The sequence below is a fragment of the Panthera tigris genome, chromosome X (assembly GCF_018350195.1).
Source record: "Panthera tigris isolate Pti1 chromosome X, P.tigris_Pti1_mat1.1, whole genome shotgun sequence".
Lineage (NCBI taxonomy): Eukaryota > Metazoa > Chordata > Mammalia > Carnivora > Felidae > Panthera > Panthera tigris.
The window spans coordinates 38,063,736-38,081,278 of NC_056677.1; the positions used below are offsets into that span (position 1 = coordinate 38,063,736).

The window sequence follows — 17,543 nt, forward strand, 5'->3', positions numbered from 1 at the left end:
ATCAGACCTCCATACCCCCGGCCAAGCACAGTGGTGGCCATAGTCCCGGAGGATGGTGATAACAGGCAGGGAAGGAATGCAATTCAGAGGCTCTTAGTTGGGAAATCCGCATCAGTGGTGGTGTGGGAATAAATAATTGGCGGGGGTGAACACTAACTGCTGGAAGAAACTGCGGCCTCCAGAAAAACTCGTCCCTCTGTATCTCTCATCTGTAACTGTCACACATCACTCATGCAACGACACAGCAGATTGCCCTGCCATGCAGTCATTTAGTTTACCTGGTTGTCTCCTTCCCAAGTACATTTCCTGCCCCTGGGTTATGTCCATTTCTGTATTCAAGATAGCTCCTTGCATGGTATCTTATGTACAATAAACTCACCAAGTGATCATCTGAATACTTGGTTCTTTAGTTATTGGCACGGGGCCTTTACACAAAGACCCTCATATTTAACATAGCTCCCCCGTCGCATTGGCGGCACACATATTATTAGGCGGTCTTTACGTTATAAAGTGTAGTAAAATGGAAAGGCAGGCGAGTAGGCGGAAAAGAAGGAAAGAAGAAAGGAAAGGAGGGAGGGAGAAGGAAGGGGGGGAGGGAAGAAAGAAAGAAGAGTGATTTTTTTTCTTACCTTTCATCTTTGGTAAGACGTGCCAGTTTCCTGGCTTTGTGGGCAAGGATAAATCTAAAACATACAAATAAGGGGGGAAATTAATGGCTGCTTTCATCCTGGCCTCATTTCTACAGCCACACATGTGCCTCGAGTGCAATCGAAAAGTTGACCAGAAGAAACACATTCTATACTAATTTATCTTGTTCAATGTTTTACTATTTACGTGCTGCATCCTTGACATTGACAAGCACCTTCTAGCTTCTGGGATGTGAGGGACTAAACACAGATGATGGCCATAATTTCTGCCTAAGATAATGACTATGATTACCTACCTCCCCCACGTGGCTGATGGCCAACAAGAATGAGCCCTTGGGTCTCAAATGCTCATCTAAGGTTGGAGCTTTTTCAACTTCATCCAGCCCTTGCTCTTTGATTCTGTCCCCATGATGGTGTCTCCCTAGTGCCCAGACTCGGAAAATCTGCCTCCATTTGTAGCTCTATAATCGCCTTCAACTTAACAACTGGCTTTGATTTCCCTGTTGTCGCTCGTGCTTCTCTTGGAAATAAATTTGTATATATCTCAGGGCCCATGTCAGTTTCGGCTGCTTCAGGTAATCACCAATCTGGACTGGTTCTGACCACTAAGACATCCCCAATCTGTGCCGCTTTTCCCTGCCAAGCAGAGGGCTGGGCCGGCCTCAGATCCTCTCTAGCAGGACTTGGAAAATCTCAGCATCCCACCTAAGTACCATGGATGCCCATACGGCATCCACAAGAAGCCCTTTTAGTAAAACACCCCACATCATCTTCATATTATGCTTTCATAAAAGATAGGCCACCAAAATATAGCTACTCCCCAGCACTAAATACGAAGCAGAAAATGGATATAACAAACTTTAAAATATTTTTAGTATTCTACTTCTTTTCTAAATATCTATCCATTGGAACACATTATTATTTTTTTCTAAAAGCATTAAGAATTTTTCTACTGCCGGATTTGGAGAATAGTGCCATTGGGTAAAAAATTATTTAACAATGTTTGGGGCACATTTATGAAGAGCCTGGGGATATTTTGGCAACACCGAATGGCATCCACACCACCATAAGCATGCCTTACCCCATTATGGCGGCATAGTTGCCATCAGGTTTGGTATCATCCAACGTGTAGGCAATTGGAGCTTCCTCTCCTTCAATAATCATGGTTCCACAGTAATCTTGGAGAAGCGCAAAACGGAAAAAGATAGTCATCACTCTGTCAAACTACCCAGAACAGTTACTGCAAAGCATACATTTTCAACGTAAGAAGCCCAAAGGCCAGGGTGCCTGGGTGGCTCCGTTGGTTAAGCACCTGACCTGTTGGGTTTTGGCGAAGGTCATGATCTCACGGTTCGTTTGTTCGAGCCCTGCGTCCATTCTCTTTCCTTCTCTCTCTGCCCCATCCCCGCTTGCGCTCTCTCTCTCTCTCTCTCTCTCAAAATAAATGAATAAACTTAAAAACATTTTTGTAAATAAAAATAGAAAAATAAAAAAAGAAGCCCAAAGGCCAAATATAAGATGTTACACTCTCAATAATGAAGGCAGACCAAACTGATGTCAAAAGGAGGGGTAAGTAGCCAACATTTTGTGAAAAATCAAACTGTAGACACCTCTCTGCACAGAATAAAGCAATGTGATGTTATGAATGACTCCAGGCCACAATTCAATAAAATCTTATTTTCATGCTAAGACTGGGTCCTGTCCCATTTCCTCTTTCATAAGAAATCAGATAAACCCTGGGGCGCCTGGGTGGCTCAGTCGGTTGAGCGGCCGACTTCAGCCCAGGTCATGGTCTCACGGTCCGTGAGTTCGAGCCCCGCGTCGGGCTCTGTGCTGACAGCTCAGAGCCTGGAGCCTGTTTCAGATTCTGTGTCTCCCTCTCTCTCTGACCCTCCCCCGTTCATGCTCTGTCTCTCTCTGTCTGAAAAATAAATAAACGTTAAAAAAAAAATTAAAAAAAAAATCAGATAAACCCGAAGATGTGTAAAAAAAAAAAAAAACAAAAAAACAACACTAGTCAATTGTAAAATAGAAGGGACTGAATGTTCACATTTTAGGGGAAGCCACTTAGACTAAGCCAACTGTTGTTGATTTTCTGGAGACAGGGCACAGAGTCCCAAACCCTCATTTGCTACACGATCTCCAGAACAACTTGCGAAACATCTGCTCATTCCGGGCAAAAGCGCTTCTCTCAGTCCCCCCCATCATTTCCTGGCAAATCTGAGGTTGTTTGAACGAACTTAAGGTGGATCTGAAACAAATGTTGTGCAGAAAATGCAATGAGAGTGTTTGAAAAGGAGAAAGAAAAAACAGAGAACGGACCCTGAGGGTATACACCGCCCTCAACCTGTGTGTGAGCAGACATACCTGAAGGCTTTTTTGTACCTACACCTGCTTCTCTCTCTCTCTCCTTCCACGTTCCCCCGGCTGTGCACCCATGAGAATCAAAGTCTCAGTCAGCCACTGCACGGGGCAGTGCTTGCCTACCGCTCCAGGGTGCAGGGACAGGAAAAATGTTGAGAAAAGCTGAAGTATGGGAAGAAGAAATGTCTTAAGTCCATCCAAGAACTCCAGAAGATTTAAGGATCCAAGAGAAATAGCCAACGAATCCTCCATTATAAGACGACAAGAAAGAAAAGACAAACAGGACAGGATGTGATAAGAGAAAAGAAAGAGGGGCGCCCGGGTGGCTCAGTCAGTTAAGCGTCCAACTCTTGATTTCGACTCAGGTCAGGATCTCGCGGTTCGTGGGTTCCAGCCCTGAATCGGGCTCTGTGCTGACAGTGCGGAGCCTGCTCGGAATTCTCGCTCTCTCCCTCTCTCTCAAAATAAAAAAAAAAAGAGAGCCAGAGAAAAGAAAGAGTGCACACTGATGGTGTGTGGGTCAGCTGGACTGGACAGAGAGCTTGTGAAGGACACCAGCTGTCCCGAATGGAGGCCCTGCTTTTTGGATGGAGTGGTTCTTTAGACACCTCTTCCCAGAGCAATGCTGGCCTCTGAGCCATGCAGGCACACTGGGCGCAAGTGAAGGAACAAGGGGCAGAGAGAAGAGTCCCGTATATGCCAGGACAAAGAAGGAACTCTTGGGGAAGACAAGACAATGATTCAGCGAGTAGAAGACATCTCTCTGAAAGAGGTAAGTAACATTCTCAGGGAGAAAGGAGAAGATATGACAGTCATCGGAGGTGAAAAAGAGGAATATGCAGGCTAAAATAATTTAATGGGATTTTTTGAGTGTGGGGGTGTGGAGGGAGAAGTTTAGAGAAAACGATCACCCTCCTCTGAAAGAATAACTGAAGTTCACCAAAGACACAACTGAAGGAAAAATAAGGAAGAATGTCCTATCAGATGCCAAACATATTATAAAGCCACAGTCATCCAAACAGTACAGCACTGGGGTGCCTGGGTGGCTCAGTTGGCGAAGCCTCTGACTCTTGATTTTGGCTCAGGTCGTGATGCCACAGTGTGTGGGATCGAGCCCCGCGTTGGGCTCTGCAGCGATATCGCGGAGCCTGCTTGGGATTCTCTCTCTCCTTCTCTTTCTGCCCCACCCCTGCTTGCATGCTCTCTCTCTCTCTCTCTCTCTCTCTAAAAAATAAATAAATAAACATTAAAGAAAACCAGTACAGGCACTTCACAGGATTGGATAATATAAATATGTGCTCTCCAAACTGGGATGTGCACACATAGATTGCGCGCCTAGATAGCGGGGGAAGTTGTTCGAAATTCTTGCTTTTTAATCCACCTTTTCAAAAAAGTCTACTTTTGTATATTTTATAATTATAACAATGCATTTTCCAGAGGTCCATGTCCATAACTTAGGAATAAACATATACACTGGTCATCAATGTTTACGTTTTTTTTATGTATTGGGCTACAAACAAAATCTGGAGCCCAGCGACAAAGACAGGGGAAAGGGTTAATCCAGAAAAGCCCCACGTATATACGGGAGTTCAGTAGGCTGAAACCATCATAAACAAATTTTAAAGACAATCTGCAACATATACAGAAAACAGCTGAATAGGGGCGCCTGGGTGGCTCAGTCGGTTAAGCATCCGACTTCGGCTCAGGTCATGATCTCGCGGTCCGGGAGTTCGAGCCCCGCATCAGGCTCTGTGCTGACAGCTCAGAGCCTGGACCCTGTTTCAGGTTCTGTGTCTCCCCCCCTCTCTCTGACCCTCCCCCATTCATGCTGTCTCTCCCTTTCTCAAAAATAAATAAACGTTAAAAAAAAATTTTTTTTTAAAAAGAAAACAGCTGAATAGGCAAAGGATAAATAGGTAATTTACAAAATAATTTAATATAGCCTCAACCTTCTTTAAAAAAATTTTTAACATTTATTTATTTTTGAGAGACAGAGACAGAGCACGAGTGGGGGAGGGGCAGAGAGAGAAGGGGACACAGAATACGAAGCAGGTTCCAGGCTCTGAGCTGTCAGCATAGAGCCTGACACGGAGCTCGAAACCACAAGCCATGAGATCATGACCTGAGCCGAAGTCGGATGCTTAACCAACTGAGCCATCCAGGTAGTTACCCTAGCCTCAAGACCTTCTTAATGATTAAAACTTACAAATTCTAGGCAGCTCTTTCTGCCCATGGGTCCTGTCCCTGTGCTTTACTAAAATCACCTTTTTTTGCACCAAATAAATAAATAAATAAAACTTACAAATTCTAGATAAATGGGATATTTTCCTCTATTGACCACCAAAATGTTGAAAATGTGATTGATTAGTGGGCAAGGACAGGAACCCTAACAAAATTTTCAAACATCTACCCATGTCAATCGACTTCAAAATGCCACTTTGACAAATTTATCAAAAGGCAGTGGTCCTATACAGATTTGCGGAGCTATCTGAAGAATGCATTTTACTGCAGCATAGTTGGGTAATAGCAAAAACTTGGAAACACTTGACATGCTTATCAAGAGCAGACCTATGCGGTAAATTCTGATGGAGCTGTACAACGAAACACTGTTTATTCAGTTGTTGAAATGAGGTAGATTGATTGATTTTTATGTTATTTTTTAACTTTAAATAGAATTTATTGTCAAGTTGGCTAACATACAGTGTAGACAGTGTGCTCTTGGCTTCGGGGGTAGAGTCCCGTGATTCATCACTTACATACAACACCCAGTGCTCATCCCAACAAGTGCCCTCCTCAATGCCCATCATCCGTATTTCCCTCCCCCCCACCCTGATCAACCCTCAGATTGTTCTCAAAATGAGGTAGATTTAAATGCACTGATGCGGAGAAATGTCTATGGTGTATTGTTAACCGAAAAAAAGCAAATATCTTGTTTAGTATATATCTCGTTTTTAAAAGAAATGTTTTTGAGGGGTGCCTGGGTGGCTCAGTCAGTTAAGCGTCCAACTTCGGCTCAGGTCATGATCTCGCGGTCTGTGAGTTCGAGCCCCGTGTCGGGCTCTGTGCTGACAGCTCAGAGGCTGGAACCTGCTTCGGATTCTGTGTCTCCCTCTCCCTCTGCCCCTCCCCTGCTCACGTTCTGACTCTCTCTGTCTTTCAATAATAATTAAATGTTAAAAAAAAAATTTTTTAAAATAAATGTTTTTGGAAAAATATAGAACATGTTTATTTAAAATTATATTTGCATGTAAATGTTACATATTATTTAATATATATTTAAAGTATATATATACTTATTTATTTATGAAGTGTATATATATATATATATATTTTAATACATATGTGTACACATACATTTAAAGTATTATCGGGGCACCTGGGTGGCTCAGTCAGTTAAGCAGCCGACTTCGGCTCAGTTCATGATCTTGCCGTTCGAGAGTTCGAGCCCCACATCGGCCTCTGTGCTGACAGCTCAGAGCCTGGAGCCTGCTTCGGATTCTGTGTCTCCCTCTCTCTCTACCCCTCCGCTGCTCACACTCTGTGTCCTCTCTCTCTCTCTCAAAAATAAACATTAAAAAAAATTAAAGTATTACCTGTGCATATGCTACATTTCTAAAGATAAACAACTTCAAGTTTTAGTAGTTGTTCCTTAAGGGGAGGACATGCCAGGACACATACCATAGGAGAGGGACATTTTTATTGTTTTTGTAAATTTTACTTTTAAGTTTTACAGATTCACTTCTGTAATTTTTTATTTTAAAAAAAATGCTTATTTATTTTGAGACAAAGGAGGGGAGAACGTGAATGAAGGAGGGGCAGAGAGAGAGGCAGACAGAATCTCAAGCAGGCTCCATGCTGTCAGGGCAGAGCCCGATGTGGGGCTCGATCTCACGAACCACGAGATCATGGCCTGAGCCAAGTCAGACGCTCAAATTGCCTTAATTTAATATAGTGGAATCTCAACACAAGTGAGAGGCTGCCTGGAAATTTTCAGAATCTTATTTTGGTGAATGGCTCTATAAACTCATACTTTAAAAAACTGTATTAGAAAGTAATAGCTACTTCTTTTCTTTTCTTTTTTATTTTAGAGAGACAGAGGGCATGGGGGAGAGGTGGCAGAGGGAGAGTGAGAATCCCAAGCAGGCTCCACGATCAGTATGGAGCCTGATGCGGGGCTCGACCCCATGACCCTGGGATCATGACTTGAGCTGAAATCGAAAGTCAGACACTCAACTGACTGAGCCACCCAGGTGCCCCAGTAATAACTATTTTCACAAGATTTTGTGGCAGGATAAAGCAAAACTTTACATATTAAATTATAAGAAGAGTCATATTCCAAGGGACGTGAATTCCATGAGTTTGCGCCAATATGTTTTATTTGATAGAATTGTACTCAGAACCTGGACTAATGTTTTATACCCAGCATTCTAATAAAACCAGTTACGTGCAAATACATGTCTTTGCACCAAGTTTCCCGGACCTTTTCCTGATAATACTCACCCTTTTTCCTCCAGAAGGGCTCTTTATAATAAACTATGCATTTGATGACTGATCCCAAAGGGACGCGAGTGATCAGCTGGTTTCTCATCATGGGCAGAGGGGGATTGAAATGGATCTTCATGCCCAGAATAGGAGGAATAGCACTAATCACATACTTAGCCTGAAAGAAAAACGTGGTTAAACAGAGTTCGTGGGGTTTTTTTTTTCCTAATGTTTCTCCTTTATTTTACCCTTGGCTCCCTTTGAGTATCTTCTCTTTTTTTCCCCCCAAAGGATTTAAGTAATCTCTACACCTGACATGGGGCTCGAACCCACAGCCCCGAGATCAAGAGTCGCACGCTCCACTGACTGAGCCAGCCAGGTGTCCCTCGAGTGTCTGCTTAACAGAAAAACTGGAAGAATCATGTTAAAACCAAAATTAGCCCTTATTGTTCTCTAGTTGGAACCTTCCAATGACTTTCCATCACACCTGGAGTCAAAGCCAAGTCCCCCACACTCACCTCCAAGGCCATGCGTGAAATGAACTCCTGTTACAGCTCTGATCTCCTATTAATCTTCCCCTCACTCCTTTGATTCTGCCACTTGACCGCTTGCTGTTCCTTCATCATGCCAGGCTCGCTTCCACCTCAGGGCCTTTGCACTGGCTGTTCCGTCTACTCGGAACACTCTTTCCTCAGAGAGCCACATGGCGCAACCTCTCATTTTGTATCATCTTATGACCTTATTTAAAATTGCATGACCAACCCCCTCACCCTACCTTCTGACACACCTTCTTCTCCTTGCTGATTGATTTTTTGCCACAGTACTTACCACTATGTGCCATACTTTGTATCTTAACCACATATTATGCCCTTTCTTCTTCACTAGAATGTAAGCCACATGAGGGCAGAGAATTTTATTTTTGTTCCCTGTTCTGTTCCCAGTTCCTAGAATAATGCCAGACACATAGAAGGTGCTTGATATTTATTAAATAAATATTTTCTTTGGTATCTACTTACATAGGAGCCCAATACAGAGGGTTGAATATGATTTTGTAACTCTGCCCTCTCCTCCGATATTCTGGTTCTCTTTTCCCTTCTTTCACACCCTTTTGGCAAAGGGAATGTCTGTAAAGTCTGGAATATTCTTGGCTTTATTTAAGCTTTGGTTATCAATGGGACTCTGGCCACTTCCCATAGTTTAGGGCTCTTGGTTACCTCATACACCTCCTGGTTTAGGGTCTCCACAAGGACATTTTCTCCTGTCTGGTCAATGTGGGTCACAGGCCTCTCCAGCTTCACTTGGTCCCCAAGGAGGTCCATTATCCGCTCACTCACTTGACCAGATCCGCCCACAAATTTCCTCTCCTGCAGAGAAAAGGGGACTCAAGAGATGGGCAGGAAATATAGGAATGGGTTTCAATTATTAAGTTGCTAGATTTTCTCATACATCTCTATGCAACACACGAAAGGTTGCATTTTGCTGTTGCCAATAGTGTCTTCTTTAAACAATTTTTTTAAATGTTTATTTATTTTTGAGAGAGAGACAGAGAGAGAGAGAGGGAGAGAGAGCTCATGCACGAGCAGGGGAGGGGCAGAGAGAGAGGGAGACACAGAATCAGAAGCAGGCTCCAACTCATGAACCGCGACATCATGACCTGAGCTGAAGTCAGACACTCAACTGACTGAGCCACCCAGGCGCCCCCTGCCAACAGCGTCTTTGGTCATTGTTTTCTAACTAGTGATTGCTGGCTTTGGACAAAATTACAGGCCTTCTAACAAGGTGACTGTTTTTTGTGGATTCCCAGGCTTCACCCTCTGCTGGACATCCTCAGCCTGGCCCCCATGTACCCACCTGCCCGGCCGCTGCCCCTGCCTCGTGTCCCACCTGCATCCTTCGGTTGGGTGGCCAGGTCTGGTGAAGTTCCAGTCGCAGCTGGGCCACTGCTTGCCTGAGCACACTTAAGCCTGTTTTTCCCTTCCTTGCTTCTCAGGCTGAGAACCTCCCTGGCCCAGCTACCCCCAGGCCACCTGACTCTCTGTTGCAGGCTACCGATCTCATCCTGGGTCAGGTGCCTGTTGCTTCTGAATGTTCTGCGTGGCTGTGCGCACGGTTGAGCTGACTGCTTTCTCCTAAATTTTCAGTTCAGTCATTTGTTTAAAATTTTATCTAAATCCAAGTTAGTTAACATAGAGTGTAATAATGATCTCAGTCGGGAGTAGCATTGAGTGACTCATCACTGACATACAACACCCAGTGCTCATCCCAACAAGTGCCCTCCTCAATACCCCTCACCCATTTAGCCCATCCCCCCACCCACAGCCCCTCCAGCAACCCTCAGTTTGTTCTCTGCGTCTAAGAGTGTCTTATGGTTTGCGGTTCAGTTGAGTTTTTAAAAGATTATTTCAAATGGGTCTGAGACGAAGGAAAAGGAGAAGGACAAAGCGATAGAGGAAATGGACTCAGAGAAGAAGGAGGGGGAGGAGGGGAAGCGGCGGGGGGCGGGGGGGGAGAATGAGGAAGGGGAAAGAAGGAAATTGACCACCAAGCAGATTATGTAAGATCTCTAATTCACTTCCTACTGGGCCTGGCACAGGGCTTCACACAATGCTGGGGCTCAGGAAGCAAGGAATGAATGAATGAATGAATGAATGAATGAAGGCATGAGTGAATGAATTTTGTGTGGTATGTGTGTTTGCGATTGAAAGTGCATTTCTGACTGCAAAAGTATGTTAGAGACGTAAGCCTAAACTTAAAACCACATTGGCTGCTGGGCTCTCACGCTGTGTACTGAACAGGCTGTCCCTTAACCAAAGCCACTCGGAGCTGCCATCGTGAAGTTCCAACGTCCACGAGCCTGCCTCCTGCTTCATCCATCGTGAATACCATCCATTCATGATACCACTCTTTTATTTAGGCGTGGCGGTTTTCTGCTGGAATGGTGGGGGAATGGATGGGTACCTGCCCTCCATTGGTTGTTGAGATGATCCTGGTCGTGCCCCCACACTGCTTCACATACCACAGGAACCAGAGAGCAGAGACCTCGTGGGTCTCCGCAGTGACACACAGGTTCACAAAGAGAGTGGCAAGCTGCTTGGCAGATCTGCTCAGGAAGAAACAAGAGCACAGTGAGCAAACGTGGGAGGGCATCTTCTTCATACCCTGGAAATTATTCAGGCAATAAACTTACTTGGCTAACTGTAGCGCAGTTTGGCTGTGTCGTCACTAGAAATCGTCACTAGAGTCCAGTATTATAAAACACGACATCAGAGAGCTTGGGGGAATGAGATTGATTTTCCCCTTACCCCAAACGGCTTACTGAGACTCAGCTTGTATTCCATTTGGGGTGCTGTCATGATTTCTCTCCATATACCAGCTCCTCTTCCCGTGGTCCCCATCTCAGTGAAAGGCAACATCATTCACCCAGCTGCTAAGGCCAACGCTCTAGAAAGCAACCCTGATTTCTCTCTTTCCATCACTCGCCCCCCAATCCACTCAATCAGGAAGTCACGTTGTCTCTCGCTACACCACTCCACCTTCACCACTACCAATTTAGCATCCTCTCTTGCCAGGAGTACTGTAATTATTTCTTCTAGACTGGTCTCTCTGCCTCCACTCATCATTACCTGGTGTTCATTCACGGCACTCAAAGCCAGAAGCTTTTTACCCACTCCCCACTGTGGTGTTCCTTCTGTAGTGTAAATCAAGCCATGTCCTTCTCCTGTTTTAAACCCTTCACAATGGCATCCTATCAAAACCAGAATAGAATTTGGATCTTTCCCCTTTGCCTGCAAAGCCCTAAGTGACCTAGCCCAGGCCTCCTTTTTCTACCTTGTTCTGTACCCTCTCTTCTTCTTTTTTAACATTTGTTGAGAGACAGAGAGAGAGAGAGAGAGAGAGAGAGAGAGAGAGAGAGAGAGAATGAGAATCTTAAGCAGGTTCCACACTCAGTGAAGAGCCTGACTTGGGGGCTCAATCCCATGACCCTGGGATCATGACTTGGGCTGAAATCAAGAGTTGGATGCTCAACTGACTGAGCCACTCATGTGTCCCCCCTCTCTACTTCTTCTAATGTCTCCTCAGAAAGATGAACTCTTCTGGGTCCATGAAGACGAACACCAGCTCCCACATACCCAGAACCCTGGCATTCTCTATCACTTTACCATTGTATGGTGTCTTTAGAACCCTTTTTGCTGTCTTAAATTAAATTTCACTGTGTTCTATTGACATCATAATGTGTCCCCCATTATAATATCAATCAATGGGAACAGGAATCTTAATAAAACAGTGTCTGGCGCATAGTAAGCACTCAACAATTACTTGTTGGATGACTGAATGCATGAACAGTTATCAGTTAAACATTATTTTAAAATTACCAAGAATGTGCAAAGGATATGCTAGGGTGCTGTCCCAACCACAGAAATAGTCGTGATTATTTATTCAGTTATTTTAGTGTCTCATGGAAGATAAGCTCAAAAGATGGATAAGGGGAAAAAGCAATTAACAGAGCATAGAGAGGTGAACTTTTGCTTGGGGCTGGCAGTTCAATAGCGGAAGGATATATCGTATCTGGAGGCCAACAAGAAAGTGAAGGATCTCATGTAACTCCAACGACTCAGTTATGGCTAACACTTTCTTCTTTGAAAATTTTTTAAGTGTGTATTTATTTTTGAGAGCGAGAGAGAGAGAGAGAGAGAGAGAGAGACAGAGCATAAGCGAGGCGGGGGTGGGGAGGGGTGGAGGTGCAGAGAGAGAGGGAGACACAGAATCCGAAGCAGGCTCCAGGCTCTGAGCTGTGTCAGCACAGAGCCCGATGCGCGGCTCGAACTCGTGAACTGCGAGATCGTGACCTGAGCTGAAGTCGGACGCTCAACCGACTGAGCCACCCAGGTGCCCCTATCTAACACTTCCTAAAATTCACTAGTACAGATGTGTACTCTGAGACATCTTTAATAAGAATCAATCCCCCTTTTGGCTTTGACGGAAAGCGTGCATGATGTTACTCTGCTTATATCTGAGGCAGAGCTTGGCACCTGGTAGCGTTGACAGTGGGTGGACAGAGGGAGACAATCCCAAGAACCGATGTGAGGTTCAAACCCATGAACTGTGAGATCGTGACTTGAGCCGAATGCTCACCTGACGGAGCCACCCAGGCACCCCCCCTACTCCCTGGTTTTCAAACCTGTTGCACTGAAATGTCGTAACAACTCTATAAGACAGCAGTTTGCTCCCAGGTTACAAGCCTGAAAACCGCGTCTCAGAGAGGCTAGTAAATATGTCTTACAAGGTGCACCAAACGGTACGACTTCACACCAGATCGTACCTGCTTCAAACCTCATGCTTTTAAGGCCTCGAAATGCTTTATAATGAGCTGACAGTCCCATTAGCCTGAAACTAGTACAATAATCTATGTTGAAGCGGCTTAAAGTTAGTTTCCTAAGATTCCTCATGATAACCGAAGGGATGGCGATTGTTGACCCAGGCTTTCTTTGCAAAGGCAATTGGTGGCATGTGTGTAAAGCAAACACCCCGACATTAGTTTGAAATATTACTTGAGGGGCGCCTGGGTGGCTCAGTCGGTGGAGGGTCTGACTGTTGATTTCGGCTCAGGTCATGATCTCGCGGTTGGTGAGTTTGACCCCCGCGTGGGGTTCTGCACTGAAAGGGCGGAGCCTGCTTGGGATTTTCTCTCTCTCTGCCCCTCCCCAGCTCGTGCTCTCTCTGTCTCTGTCTCTCTCGAAATAAACAGATAAACTTAAAAAATAAAATAAAATATTACTTCAAAGTGAAAACATTCTTTGCTGTCTCCCCATGTCCTATTTATTTTGTTCCTTGACTTGTAAGTGAACTTGGGGGGCATGAGGTAAGGGGAGTAATAAATAAGTAAAATTTAGCAGTGGCCCAGCTAGACGGCCAAGATTAAACACAAAAACACTGCTGCGATTCTAGGTATTATTGTTGCCAACTGGGTGGGAGACAAATAATCCTGGTTTGAAATGGAGGGAGATCTAAAAGTAATTCTCTTTGGAGGGCCAGGCCATTCCTAATCCTTTATTTGATTTGCTCTGGGAGCTTTAGTGAGAAAAGAAATGAGAAGAACAGGTCAAGGAAGCTTGTGCAATAATATTTTCATGTTCTTTGCCCTGTTGACTTTTTAGAAGATAAATGTTATATTTTTCTACATGAAAAATACATACACATTATATAAAATTTGGAAAATTCATAAAATAAGAAGGTGAGGGAATGAGTATCTTCCATATTTCTGCCCCCCAAAAGGTAATCACTGGTTTCATTTTGGGACTTTTTTTTAGTTTACAGGCTTTGGAAAGTGTATTTACATAACCTTGACCACATTGTAAATTTAACTTGTTTCTGAAAAGTACTTTTTTTTTTTTTGAAAAACACTTTTTAAATGGTAATAACTGGAAGACTGATCAACATTATTCTTGGAACATATAACTGTGCTTTAGTTTGAGTAACAATAAGTTGGATGTTTTGGGGATTATCTCCTTTAAAACAAGAAAATGATACCACGTAGATCTTGCCTAGAAAAATTTAAAAATTACCTTGTGTTCATATAATCTTAGTATCTCAGAGTGTTTTATTTTGTCAACCAACAACCTAGAATATTCACGAATGGGGGGTTTAGGCCAAGGCCTATGGTAGAAAAAGTCAGATCTCTATAATCCCAAGGAAATACAATGCGTGCCTTCTTCAAGGAGCTTCAAAGCTCTCTTGGAAAAGAAAAAACCTTACTGACTTTATGAAAAGCGTTTTGTAATGGAAGTTATAAAATAAATGCAGATAATTAAATCCTCACTATATTTTGAAAATCTAATGTATAGAATTTAAAATATTGAAATTGGACTACAATATAAATAAGTTGTATTGCAAACTGCATTCTCAAAAAAACGTGGTAAATAGCTTAAGCGTTTAAAAAGATATCATTTGGGGCGCCTGGGTGGCTCAGTCAGTTGAGCGTCCGACTTCAGCTCACGTCACGATCTCACGGTTTGTGAGTTCGAGCCCCACATCGGGCTCTGTGCCGACAGCTCGGAGCCTGGAGCCTGCTTCGGATTCTGTGTCTCCCTCTCTCTCTGCCCCACCCCCACGTGTGCTCTGTCTCTCTCTGTCTCTCAAAAATAAATAAATGTAAAAAAAAATTTTTTTTAAAGATATCATTAATAATAGGCATTGATTTCATGATAATGAAAGGATTTTACTATTCCAGAATTGGTTGTTTTCAAAGGTTGAAAATATCGGAGAAGCACAGAGATGTTTTGAACAGAATATTCTATAATAACAAAAATTATGAAAAACTGGAGGTGACCAAAATGTCCATCAGGAAGATAAGGGATAAATGCACTATAGCACTTGCTTTCCATGGAATATTCTGCAATCATAATATATGATAGTTAATGAGGCATTTTTAATGACATGGATCAATGTTTGCGCTGTAGTATTCAGTATTAAAAACATTTTGATGGATGTCCATTGCTTTTGCATTACATATATAGTTTCCTCTTTAAAAATGACATCATATATGTGTTTAATATAAAGTTTTTCCAAGCCATTAAATATTTTTCCACGACATGATCAAAAAAACTTTTTTTTGTGTGCGTGCATGCGCGCAAGGGGGAGGGACAGAGGAGGAGAGAGAGAATCCCAAGTGGACTCCACACCATCGGTGCAGAACCGGACACAGGACACAAACCCACGGACTCCGAGATCATAACCTGAACTGAAATCAAGAGTTGGGACACTTAACCCACTGAGCCACCCAGGAGCCCCTACAACATGATTTTAAAAGACCAGAGTATTCTAGTTCTTGGGTGCCCCGTTATTAATTTAACCAATCTTTTGTTTTGGGAACATATAAATTTTCCCTTTTAAAATTAATGCTTTGAATCTCCTTCTTTTTCCCCTTCTCCCTGTATGCCTTTCTCCTGCTCTTCTTTTCTCCGTCCTTCTTTTTTTTTTAATTTTTTTTTAATGTTTTTATTTATTTTTGAGACAGAGAGAGACAGAGCATGAGTGGGGGTGGGGCAGAGAGAGAGGGAGACACAGAATCCAAAGCAGGCTCCAGGCTCTGAGCTGTCAGCACAGAGCCCGACTCGGGGCTTGAACTCACGGACTGTGAGTTCATGACCCGAGCTGAAGTCGGACACTTAACCGACTGAGCCACCCAGGCACCCCATAAGTTGTTCTACATAAAGATGGTGGCACATTCTGGTCTGTTCTGAGGACTTTTGGGGGGGGGGGGTAATACCCCCTCTGTGATGCATAGCTATTCTAAAGATGTCTAGACATCTTCAGGACCGAAGCCACTTCCAAAATTTCTCAGCATTCCATGGGGCCGAATGCCGTGGTTTTAGACACAAAGCAGTTCCAGAGCCATTGAATGGTGCCGCTAAATAAACCTGAAAGATGGTCGGAGTAAATGCCTGCGTGGGGAGTCTTACTCTGTCCAGCAGATCTTGTCTAGCAGCTCCTTCATGGTCATGTGGTCCCACTCCTCTGCAAGGGGTGCCTTCCACGGGGCATCACTGGGGATCTACACTCAGGTAAGGGTTCGGGGGGGGGGGAAACACAAATGTAACTTTCCATTTTAAATATCGCTCTCAATAGTATTAAAAACTCTACCTTGAAGAAAGAAAACGTAAGCTTTCCAAATTCTCCCAGTAAGGATTTTTACTGCCTGACTGAAGCGGTTTGTGTAGCGTTCCTATTATCGGTCTACACCACCGGATCCATATTTAATTTCCGGTAACACGCCCCGCACAATCAACGGAGGCTACGTTGAAATCGGGCCACTTGCAAAAGTCGATGACCAAGTTACTCCTTTAGAGGCAGCATTCATAAATTTAGCTCTTTAACCAGGACCAGACAGGCGTACTAAGTCACACCTAAATTGGAGTTGCAGGTCAAGCTCCGTGTGTGTCAAAAGACCTTAGGAGTCTTATTCTGCTATGTCCTGAGGACTTTCTAAATTAGAAACGTCCTGCCAGGAAGGCTGAGTGGTATATCGTCTTCTCCCCCCCTCACCGGTGATACACAGACAGCACTCTGGTGGACGTCTTACTCGTTTAGAGGGTAGAAACAGGTTCATTCGCCCATTTCGTAAATCTGCACGGAGATACCTTCTGTACGAAGCCATACGCTAGGCATTACTGATACATAATCCTTTCCTTCTCTTAAGGACTAAGCTTATGAAAAATACAAATGCAGTCAAAGAAGCTTTAGTGAGCTTTACCTCTCGTCCCATGTCATCCATCGTCCTCCACAGGTTGTTATGATCTAGGTACACAATTGGGTTCCACACAGGTGGGAAGGGGCCCCTGAAGGGGTATGATTTGCCCTGTGAGATAGAAGGTATTTTTAAAAGGAAACATTCACTATAATGTAAAAATACTCAAATTCCTTGTCAATTTGTGACATACACTTAAGTGTTTTAATTCCTTGTGTCCTTAGAACCCTACTTAGCTTTTCAGCATAGAAATTTCCAGCTCAATTCTCTGTTACCTAAATAAATTTGGTGCCAACCCCCCCAAAAAAACAATAAAAAGGTTTCTCTCTGAAATTAGAACCCCTACCACGAAAAATTTAAATGCCGGTACATTAGTGGGGTTACCAAAAGTTATCTCATTTGCCAGTGATACTTGCAAATACCTCAGAGTGATGGGACCCTATGGGTCTGGAGGATCAGAAAATTACAACTATAAATGTTACACAAGGTAGAAGAAGATGAAAAACCGACTGTAGGGATGTAAGCATATGTAGGAAGAGCCGTAAGACAGAGCCCAGCAAGCTTTTCCAAGCAATCATAGGTGCTAGGTCAACAAGGAGTTCCCGGAGGAATTTCAAGGTCAAAGCAGAAAGAAGACACAATTCAGAGGCACCTGGGTGGTTGAGTTGGTTAATCGTCCAATTCGTGATTTCGGCTCAGGTCATGATCTCGGGGTCATGGGATTGAGCCCCTTGTCAGGCTCCATGCTAAGTGTGGAACCTGCTTAAGATTCTCTCTCTCTCTCTCTCTCTCTCTCTCTCTCTCTC

The 17,543-nt window shown here is 43.7% G+C and overlaps 1 protein-coding gene across 1 annotated transcript in view; it reads right to left on the reverse strand.

The window, feature by feature from the left end:
- The window catches only part of MAOB (monoamine oxidase B), a 70,015-nt gene that overhangs the window by 13,417 nt on the left and 39,055 nt on the right, over window positions 1-17,543 (reverse strand). The window contains exons 3-9 of the mRNA XM_042975057.1: window positions 16,744-16,848; window positions 15,953-16,044; window positions 10,452-10,593; window positions 8,708-8,857; window positions 7,512-7,671; window positions 1,729-1,825; window positions 630-683 (exon numbers count right to left, since the gene is read on the reverse strand). Of these exons, the coding sequence (XP_042830991.1) occupies window positions 630-683; window positions 1,729-1,825; window positions 7,512-7,671; window positions 8,708-8,857; window positions 10,452-10,593; window positions 15,953-16,044; window positions 16,744-16,848 (800 nt within the window). The remainder of the gene's footprint in view (window positions 1-629; window positions 684-1,728; window positions 1,826-7,511; window positions 7,672-8,707; window positions 8,858-10,451; window positions 10,594-15,952; window positions 16,045-16,743; window positions 16,849-17,543) is intronic.